The sequence below is a fragment of the Osmerus mordax genome, chromosome 23 (genome assembly GCF_038355195.1).
Source record: "Osmerus mordax isolate fOsmMor3 chromosome 23, fOsmMor3.pri, whole genome shotgun sequence".
Classification (NCBI taxonomy): Eukaryota; Metazoa; Chordata; class Actinopteri; order Osmeriformes; family Osmeridae; genus Osmerus; species Osmerus mordax.
This window is the reverse complement of record NC_090072.1, coordinates 4,093,395-4,106,021: the sequence shown is the minus strand read 5'-3', so window position 1 is coordinate 4,106,021 and position 12,627 is coordinate 4,093,395. Positions and strand designations below refer to the sequence as shown.

Here is a 12,627-nt window from a genome sequence, read left to right as displayed (position 1 = left end):
CTGTGTTCTTTTGGTCACAATGAACAACCTGAGATGATATATGGAGATTTCTGCTCTTTTTCTAGCAAAAGTTACAGAGGGGGATATACATTATATCAGGTGAAAAAACGGCCTGATATAATGTGTATCCCCCTCTGTAACTTTTGCTGTCTACCAGTGGCGATTTTAGATTCTTTTTAGGGGTGCTTCAAACCTTTAGGGGGGCTGAGCCCTAAAAGGTTGATCTAGAATCGCCCCTGCAGTACACAATTCTTTCTGTCACAGCTCTATTCATTTGAGCGAGTACAAATGGAATCTAAACTTTTATTGATTTGGCTGTTCTGCTTTTCTCCTCCTTCTGGAATATTCTTCAACAGAAAAAGGTATTGCCGCTTCTCAGAAAATCCATCCATCAACACAAAAAGGAGCCCGCCGTTAATGAAAACATGAACAACCAAAAAAGATGAGGAAGAGAAAGAAATTGGAAAAGCATTTTTTCTGTCAATGCTGTCCCAGAATGTATTGATTGCGCCCATCTTATTTTCTTTCTATCTCTCTCATCTCTGTATGTCTGTCTGAGAGAGAGAGAGAGAGAGAGAGAGAGGAGAAGAGAGAGAGAGAGAGAGAGAGAGAGAGAGAGAGAGAGAGAGAGAGAGAGAGAGAGAGAGAGAGAGAGAGCAAAATACATGGAGGGGGGGAGGTCCAGGGAGGGCAAGGTTTTGTTTTGTCTTGATCACCAGAGGGGCTACCTCAGTCTAAATGAAGCTGCCAGTGGGAGGCTAGTCTGTAGGTCCCTAACACAAAGGCCAAACATCCCTACAGTACACACACGCACACACACACAACAGTGGTCATGAAGGTGTCTGCGGCTGTTGTGTGTGGGCTTATCAAGTATAAAGGATTTCCTATGTTCTCTGCTCAACGATTGTGGGAAAAGGGAAGAGAAACAGGGTGAGGAAATCCCTCCATCTTCCTGAAAGGCTAACTTGTTCTGATACTCAGGCCCAACAGCAGAAAAACACAACGCAGCACACTCTCAAAACAACAAGGGCACTCCAAAGACACCGAAAGAGTGAGAAAGAAAGAGAGGAGATAGGGAGGGAAAGCAAAAGAGAGAGCTGAAAAAATAAGAGAGTGAAAGACAGGAAGGAAGAGAGATTGATAGAGAGACGTTTCCAGAGAGGGGTGCGAAAGACAACGGCAAACGGTCGATTCTCCCGCGGCCGGTAAAGAACGACAGACAAAGTCGAGACTCGGAACATTACCCTGCGAGTCCCACCAGGCGTAAAAATACGCTGACCAGCCCCTGAGTCAAGAAAAAGTCCTAACACAGCTTTGGGGGGGAAATGAGATAGGGCTCGCCACAGGGGAGAAAACATGGCGCTCAGCAAAAACATGCACCTGGAAATGACCCTGTGGACGTTTTCTTTTCATCAGAGCCAACTGAGGGTGAAATCACCAACAAGTAGCAGGCAATCGAATGTTTAAAACTGCATGTCACTCCTGTAATCAAGGAATGGCTATGTCAAATACCAATTAGCTTTCTTTCGTCACAATAATGAGCCAATCACTGGCCTATGAAGCACCCATTTCAAGAGGCGACCATTCTTTCCAACACAAGTGACTGTCTGTCCGGAATCAGTTTTTATTGATTGTGTTATTAGGCAGTAGAAACCCACTCCACAGTCTTTCACCCGTCTGGGGTCAGATTTAAACGGAATGATGATTAAGAGACCTAGGCTCCAGGGTGCTAATCGGCTTATGTATCCCTGAAAACACGGTCTAAAAATCTATAGGCAATATCACTGTTGGGGATCGAGGAGAGATGGAGAGATTAGAAGGAATATTGAAATACTTAGAGGCCTATAGACGCACAAACGTGCACACACACACACAACCACTGCACCACAAGGTTACCATGTGGGAGAACACGACTTACAACCCCAATTTACAACACACCTATGATAGAAAATGTATCAAGTGTTACAGGATGCAGATATTGATTTAACCTTCAACCATATAGTAAACAACCAGCCTATATTCTCTGGTCTCCCTACCAAATCCACAGTATGTGTGTGTCCTTCTATGAAGGTTAAGTCACTAGTGAGCTAGCTGTGCCTGACCCCATGACGGCACTGACACGGAGCCATGTGGAGACCGGAGGGGCTGCTATCTTCGCCTGAGTCGTCACTAATCACCCTGCACCTTCCTCAATACATGCTGTGCAGCACAGAGCGGCCCCAAAGTCATAACTCGTTTCCTCCTCTCTCTCTCTCTCTCTCTCTCTCTCTCTCTCTCGTCTCTCTCTCTCTCTCTCTCTCTCTCTGTCTCTCTCTCTCTCTCTCTCACATACACACACACAGGAAGCCTGAGGAAGCCTTGCACTCACACACACAACACTGAGATGCACTCGCACACATTAGTGAACACACCAATGCACAGTTACACAGTCACACACACACAATAATCCCCCCCCGATACTAGACTTCCTCGGCCATTTCTTCCTTCACACAATCAAGAGGGAATCCCCCTAGCTACGGCAAGGGCATTGGGACATCATTCTCCTGGAGAGAAAAAAAAGAGACAAACACACTTAAGGAAGGTCAGACTGTAATGATTCACCAGAGAGGAATACACTGGGCACAGCCAAATGTCACCATGGTTAAATAAGCCTCATCCTGTTTAACTGTTGTCCTTTGGCAAATCTGCATCATACTTTGAGCATATGTGTGTGTTTGTTTGGGCATCTAGACTTATTCTGTATAGGTAAAATCCACGACTTTTTCTTCTATCTTCAACTTAGCTCATAGCACCAAGTCACTTTATTAGTCTTCTTGGGAATAACATTCAATATTTATGTTTTCAAGTCACTGACATCCACCACACTCATGAAAGATGAGTGGCAGATGCACACACACTAACACACACACACCAACACACGCACACCAACACACACCAACACACACTCACCAACACACACACCCAACACACACCAGTGCAGTGTGTCACTGAAGCTGGCTCAGAGGTTTCTGTAAGTCTGAGATTAGGCTAATGGATTTTTCAGATACCGGATACCTTTCACACTGCTTCACACATACTCTCTCACACACACACACACATACACACTTCCTCGTACCTACACACACACTCGTACCTACACACACACCCAGACACGCTGATTTATCGCAAGTCTATTCTTAGAAAGACCCCCTCCAGCACCCTTGTAATACACACCTACACCACATGCACACACACACAATCACACAATCAAGTCTGGTCACACAGACGGTTCCACCCAGCCACTCTGGGCGGGAACAGCACTGGCGGGCGGCCCAATCATTCTGAGCTGACTGCATCACACTGATGGTTGCTCCAGACTTGATTCACCTATATATCAGGTTCAAATACTCTGTACAGTTTCAAAAAGATATATATTTAAGGGTTATGATTGATATGAAAGTGCTTGTAGTTGTTACTAGATAAATAAGGCCGTAATAAGATGCCTGTTATCATTAATATGTAATGGCATTGTTAATATAATACTTGACATAAACATTAGTTATCACATCAACACAACAAAGAAATTGTGGAATTTTGTAAAAAAGAAAATGAGAAAAAAATGAGAAATTGAGGACATGCAGTCCCATGTTGGCTGTTGGCCAGACTCACAGAAATTGCAACTCGGAAACATAAATACAAACAGATAATTAAACCTTGCATCTTTTGTGCTTCTAAATGTGTCATCATCCAACCCCAAAATGTAAGCAACAATAAATGTACGTAACATCGCTATATTAGCTATGGGGCATTTTGTTCACAAGCAGTTGTGTTCCTGTGTCTGCTTCAAGCACAGAATCAGGACTCAGGAGTTTCTTAAGGATATGCTAAAGGCGCCATTCAATTTGAACGCTCCGACGGTTTCCATTAAAACACTGATTAATTTTATATTTGAGGGGGCTACAGAGGGCGTCGGTGAGTGTGGAGAGGAGAGAGAGGAGCGCGAGAGGGAGGAGGAGGAGGAGCGGGTTGCGGGGGAGGTGAGGGAGGAATAGAGATAGAGGGGGGGGAGCGAGCGAGAAGGAGGGCGCGTGAAAAGAGAGAAAAAAGTGGTGTGTGTGTGTTTTGTGCGTGTGGATGTGTGTCCGTGTGTGCAGGTTTAGGTCTCGGATACTTTCCGACCATGTGTTGTTCCCACACCGCTCCCCCCCCCCCTCCAGTTGTGGAACAGGACCGACAGGTTCACGGTTCGGGCTCCGATAAAAACACAACTAGGAAACAGATCCCCTTCACCTGTCGCCAGTGACAACCCCAACACAGTTATCTGTGGGGTAGGGCAGGGGAGGGGTGGGGGAGGGGAGGGGTGGGGTGGAGGGGGGGACAGCAGTGTGACAGGGGCCGTGGAAACCGTCTCCGGCGTACTAACCTCACTCTGGCCGGGCGTTGCGCGTTGCCATGACATCCACTGGAGCCAATCATCTCCTATCTCCCTCGGCCAGGCAGTGACAGATGCGAGCAGGTCGTGATGTCGGCTGTTCGACCGGACTCCTTAGAGTGCTGCACCCGCCCCCCTTTTCCCCGCCTCCCCCGACACCCCAACCTGTCAATCATGTGGCGTGTACCTACATACAGATGTGTCAGATGTATCACATGCGGAGTGACATGTACAGATGTTACTATGCCCGGGAGATTCCATGATTGACGCGTCCAGATGTCGTCGTTTGGCGTGACAGGAAGTCCTGGTGGGCACATATACATACATCTAAGCACACACACTGACACACAAAACATCAACTGCCTACCAACTATACACATTTCCTTCTGCTCCTGCCTCACACACCCAACTGTACAATCACCTCACAACTCCAACACAGACATATATACCCATGAACCTCACACACAACAGTACACTCACCTCACTACAACACAGACACTCCAACCTCCTCCACAAAAACACACACACACTAAATCTCCTCAAAACACACACACCAACCTCCCTAAACACACACACTCGCACATTCCACTTGGCTTGTTACCCGCTTGTTCCCTGGAGAGCAATAGGAGAGATACCTAAGGCGCTGGACCCTCTGCATATAAGTGAGGTTGTCATGGCAACAGGGTAGCAAGTTCTAATGGCGCTCTTATCAATCACACGTGAATGATTTTTCGAAGAAAACAATGTGTGGCTACGAAAAAACCTTGAGTGGGAGCGAGGAGCACTCTTTTGAGTTTTCTCAAGGACCCCCAGTCCTTGAGACTGAATACAAACAGCACATAATAATAATAATATAAGACTTTATTTACATTTAGACATTTACATTTAGTCATTTAGCAGACGCTCTTATCCAGAGCGACTTACAGTAAGTACAGGGACATTCCCCCCGAGGCAAGTAGGGTGAAGTGCCTTTCCCAAGGACACAACGTCATTTGGCATGGCGGGGAATCGAACTGGCAACCTTCAGATTACTAGCCCGCTTCCCTCACCTCTCAGCCACCTGACGCCTATTTATATAGCACGTCATACAAGAATTGCAGCTCAATGTGCTTTACATAAAATCAATAAACACAATAATACAAGTGATAACAGTAATAAAAAAGAATACAAAAATTAAAATGTAAGTCAACAAAATACAGATATACATACAGACTCCACCATGCAGAAAACACAAACGGAGGCACACCGTGTAGACAACAACAGCGGGATACACGGGAAATTGCACGCACGCCATCCGTACACAATCCACCATGTGGAAAGACGCACGCGGCTTTACCCGTGCGCACAATCCAATACACACGAAAGCCTTTTACGAGGTTTGCAAAGGCGCACGCTCAATCACGGTGACAGATACCTATGGAGATCAACATGTTCATCTCCATTTATATACTGTATAGTGCACACACACACACGCATTCACACACACACACACACACACGCATGCACAAACCACACTGTAAGGGCCGGGGCTGTGTCCGTGTAGAATCCATCTTCATTTGCTCCCCTATGAGAGAGCCCTAAGCTGTACACATCCGTTTGCCGTCATAACTCATCCTTATGGCCTCCTGCAGCATTCCCAGCCCGCTGGGTCACTGGCGGCTGAGAGGCAGGACGTGGAACAGGAAGTAAGCGACACCCCACCCACAACAGCTGGGGGTTCTCCTCTGGAGGCTAACCCCTGCCCGGAGGAGGCGTCTCCTCGGTGTGCTGTGGTCCTTAGATCCTTGGCTTGATGCACACCCTATGATATTTGAATGGCTACTTGGAGTGACAGGGATGGGCTGATGGAGGGTTTGTGAGTGTGTTGGGAGCGACAGATATCCCTCGGAGACGACTTGGCTTCTGCGGCACGCGCGTGAAAACGTGTGGTTTGACGTGTGGCTTCTGCAAGAAAACGTTCTCTATCTAGGTCTAAGTTGTTTGCGTGTGTGTGTTTGTGTGTGTGTGTGTGTGTGTGTGTGTGTGTGTGTACTGTATGTGTGATGGATACTGAGAAAGACAGCTGAGAGCGGGAGCAAGATAATTAAGGGAAATTAGTTTGTCAGGCTGCATCACTTCATTGGTTCATCCTACAGGGGGAAGGCGGTGATGACGATGCTCATATTCTTGCTGAAAACATTGAACTGTACTTTAGCAAGCTACGCTAGGCTACGCTTTGCTACGCTTTGCTAAACAATTTAGCTTGCTAAAATGGCAGGAATAGCATTACATCAGAAGTATGACAGTTTTATGAATGAGTGTTTTAAGCTATTTGGTTTGAAACAATTATACCGGCTCTACTGTGTTGTTTAGCATACATGTGTGCTAAGCTATGCTTGGCTACGTGGTGAGAAAGTGTGGAACCAATCCGTCATCCTGCCAGGCTAACGCTATCCTGAGGGAGCTCATTAGCTTAGCTCAGTCTCGGTGGTCCCTCTGATTGAATGCAATCACAAAGAGAAGCATGCATCCTCCCACATGGACTTTCTTTGCCCATTTTCCATTCTACTGCATCTCTCTCTCTCTCTGTCACTCTTTCTCTCTCTCACTCTTGCTGTCAAACAGAGAAAGATGGGTAGGCTACAAAGAGATACTTAGGCAACCAAGTAAACAACTATTCCCTTTAGTACCATTTCAGTCAGCGGATTTCTGAATCAGTTTGGGCGAGTTACAAACAGCTCTCACTCAAAGGGAATGTGCAAGAGAGTCATCTGCTGCTGGCTGTCAGTGAATATTCCCCCTCACCAAACTTCATACCCGCTTTGGAACCCACCTGCGATTGAGCCGGTGACACAACCCAGGCCAGCCTCTCCTCTCGTTCCCCCGGTGTTCATTCTCATAAATAGAGAGTCAGCCAGAAAGGTGTGCTAGCCTAGGCATCTTTACTTTTCCTTTTTTTTCATCTTCTGGGCGCCATCTGTTCAAAAAGTTCCAATGTACTGCACATTTACCCTCCCCTACCTGACAGCTATCAAAGCACTAACATCTTAACTGAACAGTAGGTAAGGGACACACTTTTCTCTGGGAAAGAAATCGAAGCCAAATCTGACATGAAAGCCAAACCCGACGGTAGCCATTAGTCAACTCAAGGCTTCAGTGTAAGTGTGATGGTGAGGACTCCCTGTCTCCTCTGGTCTTTGAAAACAGCCAATCATAGAAGGACTCTGCAGAGTATTGATGGATAGACTTAATTAGAGGCTTGTACATGGAGATGTCTCAGGTGTGCGGAGCCAAGGAGGGAAAACGGAGGCTATAGGGCTGCCAGTGTTTTAATGATAACACATGAGGGGGTTATTCCTCTAAATGCTATGGGAGTCCAATTGGGACCAAGTAGTGGTTTGTTATTGTACGTACGCTAACTGTATACCCCCAATCTGATTGGATGGCATGTAGCCAAGCACAGGGGTACACACATGCAATACGCATGGTACATGTGTGTGCTTGTTATGTTCACAAGTACATACTGAGGACATACCAGGACGTACATTGGACAGTTTTTCTCTTCACTCTCTGAACTTTGATCTCCGTTATTGTGAGGGTTCTTGGAACGCGGTAACGTGCGATCAAAAGAACACGGGATTCTACCAGGATGAATTTGTATCTTTCTAGAATAGATGTGTCACCCCCATTTCTCTCGTCACCAAAATGCTTTTGATCATTCACAATCACAGGAGCACATGCATGATTCTCTCTCACACACACACACACACATGCACACACATTGGCATATACACGTCACTGCCGTCAACTAGATAATTAATCAAGGGCTGTGTCCTTCATGAGTCTTTTTTTTCTGTGCTTTAAAGTCTTTCCAACAGAAAGAAAAATGATTTCACAGCAGCCCGATGACACCATGTTGCAGTCATGCTGTTGATTTCCCCTAACACTAGCTTATAACGATAAGGTTGGCATCACTGACAGAGTGTCTAAATGTGTCAGATATATGGCATTTTCAAATTGATAGTAATTGTTTTGTGTTTCACACTGAAGACCTTCTACAAAGATTGAGCTTGAAGGGTTGAAAGTGTCCGAGGACCTGCGTGGCACCGAGGAGCAGCACCACCAATCAGCACAGGGACGGAATCTCCTACCACGTTCCTCACAGATGTTTCAGCGTCCAACTCACAAACTGTCTGATGTTCTCTGAGAAGAGGAGGAGGGGGCTCAAATACAGAGAGTGGGTAGAGAGGAGAGAGAGAGAGGGTGGAGAAAGGTAAGAAAGTGAGAGGGGGAATGAGCGTGAGAAAGCATGCCAGAGAGAGAGAGAGAGAGAGAGAGAGAGAGAGAGAGAGAGAGAGAGAGAGAGAGAGAGAGAGAGAGGGAGAGGGAGAGAGAGAGAGAGAGAGAGAGAGAGAGAGAGAGACAGGAGTGTGAAGAGGTGGAGCGCAGAGATTTACACCCTTGAGGGGTGGGTACTTTGAAGTGCCTCCACATCAAAGATGATTCCAATTTTCTCTCTGTCTCTCTCTCTCTCTCTCTCTCTCTCTCTCTACTCACATCATCTCTCTCACTCAAGCTCGTTCACCTGTGAAACCTTTATGCAACTGAGAAAGCTTATAATTATTTGAAAATCTGTGATTATCTCTTTTGTGTTTCCGTTACAATGATTTTCTCTGGATATGATGAATTGGGTTTAATTTAATAGCCAACATGGTGGTAGATCTTTCTTCTATGAACCCTGACCCTAACCCTTGACCTATCACCAACCCCGAGACTTGCAATACCAAAGCATAAAGGTATCCAGGTACAACTGGGAAAAGTGTTTGTTCGGTGCAGCCTACCATTACCCGTATACAGCTGACGTATGTCTTTTGTTTATTACATTATATTTGTGCAGCCTAACCACATCGGTAGAGACATGTGACTCTCCTTCTCCCTCTCTCTCCCCCCCTCCTCTCCCCCCCCCCCCCCCCCCTCTTTCTCCATAAACATCTCGTCCCTCACATGGCTTGGCATTGGTAGCTCTCTCCCTTCATCCCACTTTCTATAGATCACGGTATAACTTTCCTTGCCCCCACCCCGCCCCCTCCTTCTTTCTATATCTCTTCATCGACCACCCGTTCCATGGGTCCTGTCATCTTCCTCTTGTTTGTCTCCGGGGACTTAGTGTGTGTGTGTGAGCGTGTGTGTGTGGTGGGTGTGTGTGTGAGTGTGTGTGAGCGTGTGTGTGTGGTGTGTGTGTGTGTGAGCGTGTGTGTGTGGTGTGTGTGTGTGTGTGTGTGTGTGTGTGTGTGTGTGTGTGTGAGCATGTGTGTGTGTGTGTGCGTGTGTGAGCGTGTGTGTGTGGTGGGTGTGAGGATGAGCAGGGCTAACAGGCCAGCATATTGAAAGTCTCTCCCACCTGTAAGGCTGCAGTTCTAGCCTGGAGCTATGTTATTATGTAGGTACCTCGGGGCATGTGTGCGTGGGTGTGTATGTGTGTATGTGTGATCCTGCTTTTAGCCCTGTTTCACCAGCATGGGAGACATCAATGGGGGGGATCCATATAAAGCCGGTGATAAATAAGCACAATAATTGTGACACATAACCCACAATATCTCAAACACGAATATGGCGCAGATACGAAAACAGGAGCCAGTTGGAAAATGAAACCTTGGCCGTTTTACGTAAGATGTACGATAAAGATGGTACTTTCACCACCCCTGGCTACAGACTATGTGGAATGGATGATATGCAGTGGTGTATTTTTTTTATTGAATTTTTTCCTCTCTGGCTTTCATCTTTCTGTTTGTGACATGTGACACGAGCTGTACACACTCAGATGATGATTTGTTGAGCGGCTGTCAAAAAGAGGATATATGGAGGGGGGGGGGGGGGGGGCAAACATTGACAGCACCGAATGCTATTTCAGTCACACTACAAAGGGGAACATATGGAAACGCTGCGAGCCATGGCATTACAGAAATATGTCCATTGACGCTTCCGAATACATCAGTAGAGCACTTGATATGAATGCATTTTCGTGAGGATAAGATTTATATGAGCAAAATGGGCTCTGGACAGTCAGATTCAGCTGACATAATGGAAGACTTACAGTTTTTCCATTGAATTTTCAACCCACATTTCAGTGAAATATCCCTGCTGCACCAAAGAAAATGAAACTCAACCCTTGACGTAGACACTCAACTTCACTGAACCAAACGTTAACGAGACCTTTAACAAGACCTTTAGCTATGTTCATGTTATTGGTTGATTAGTCATCCAATAGGTAGTGCCCTGAATGGCATGCATTCATCCCATTGGCCTTGGCCTTCAACACACTCCAACAGTCAGCCAGTGGATCGGTTTGGTCAAAACTGTTGCCTGGTGCAGACCATTCACATGTAGTTGATCTTGTGACAGAAATAAATGGTGTTGTCCTCTTCCTGGACTCCAGCTGTGTATTGGTGAAATGTGAGGATTAAAACATGAAACACAATCCCACCTCAAGGTCTCTGTATTTTTTTGACTTATTTTTCCATTTCCGTTTCTGCCATTCAGCTAACAACAGGGGCTCACAGCAATCGTTTCAACATGACGCTTTCTTTGAAGTTGTGGGTGGTACAACAAAACACAAAAGTGATGTGACAGTTGTTGTCGATTCTTATGAGCAAGGTGAGCACTGAAAAACTAACAAGTGGCGGTGCTGTCTGTCTGTTCTGTGTTTACTGTGACTGTGGGTAAGAACTCTGTATAACCCCAGGAACTTTTCTGAAACTCTACGACCCTGTGTTCCCTGAACAATATTCTGGAGTGTTTTACAGATGGTTCTCCAAAAGGGGCAGAAGGTTCTACAACATAAAAAGTTGTTTTTCTAAGAGTATTATCCCTTTTCCCCCAACATGGAACATGTTGGAATGGAATGGATGGATATTGTGCAGCGGTCTGTTATTAGAAAGTTGGATGGAAAAGAGTAGAGACTGTTGACCAAGTCTGGGTTCACTTGAATGCAAGAATTCATAAACTAACTTAAAAAAACATATACTTGATTATTATGATTCCACTCAAAAATGGTGGAACGTGGGCTGGTTTGCTAGGTAGCACCAAGGTAGAAAAACTCCAGTACGGAACCGATTCAAGAAACAGAGCTAATTTGGTGGAATGGAAATGGATATGTGTGTCCGTTGTGAGAGTATAGGTACTTCATGTGTGTTAGTTCTTAGATGTGACATGTCAAAGCATGCATATTGCTGCTCACATTACACACATCCATAAAGCTGCACTCACAAGAGGTATGTTCGAACCATTGTGGGGGGGGGAATGTCGGCAGATCAAAAGCACAGAGGACAGGAAATGTCATCAGCTTATAGGCTGGCCCTGGAATTTGCACATCGAGTCTAGGGCGGATGTGGAGGGCACACAGTAAGAGGGGAAATGTCATTTCGACGAAGTTACGGTTGGGTGTCCTTCATGTGTCAAGAAGCACGGTTGCTATTTTCACTCTGTCATGCTGGAAAGGCTCTCCATTCTTAGTAAGAAAAGGACGAGGCCGAGGAAGAAAGGTGAAGTGAGGGCTCACAGGAAGGAGAGAAACAGCACTGTTAGGGTGAGCGGTCTCCTCGGTCGCAGCATATGGTCGTCTGGCACTCGAGTTTGAAGAAATAAATAGCTTTTACTTGTTACTGTCGCACTTCTTCCGTCTCTTCATTATTCTCTCTATCTTCTCGTCTCTCTATCTCTCACGGCTGGGGAACCTGGGATACCCACCAGACACTCTCCCTGTCGAAGTCTCTCTCTGTATCCTTCTGTCTGTCTCCATTCTACTTCTCCCTCACTTTTTCCAGCTCTCTCCCCAGGTTGACTTTATGTTAGCCGGGCAAATGAAGGACGACCATCCATGCTGGGTAAAATGCACCATGGGTAAATGTGATCTAATGAGTCACGGGGGGAGTGTTGTTACCTGCTGAGTCCTCTTCACGGTCGGAAGCTTTGTCCGGTTTCCTGATCCTAAGACCCCCCCCCCACACCCCCACCCCTCACACACACCCCACCCCTCACACACACATACATCCCAGTCAGTTTGGTTTTGCTAGCAGCAGAGAACCACTTGTACGGAGCCATGAATAGGACTACACCCAGAAGACCCGAGACAATTAGCGCCATGCTAATGAATTCCACCAAAAAGTAAGCTAGCTAGCGCGTAGCGGTCATGTAGCGGGGGGGAGGGGGGGGGGGGCTGTTACAGTTTCACTCTGACA

At 46.3% G+C, this 12,627-nt stretch overlaps 1 protein-coding gene across 1 annotated transcript in view; it reads left to right on the top strand.

Moving 5' to 3' along the window:
• Positions 1–4,282, top strand: part of dthd1 (death domain containing 1) — a 38,460-nt gene extending 34,178 nt beyond the window's left edge. Inside the window, exon 8 of the mRNA XM_067261137.1 lies at positions 4,197–4,282. Coding sequence (XP_067117238.1) covers positions 4,197–4,282 — 86 coding nt within the window. The remainder of the gene's footprint in view (positions 1–4,196) is intronic.
• Positions 4,283–12,627: the final 8,345 nt, after the last annotated feature.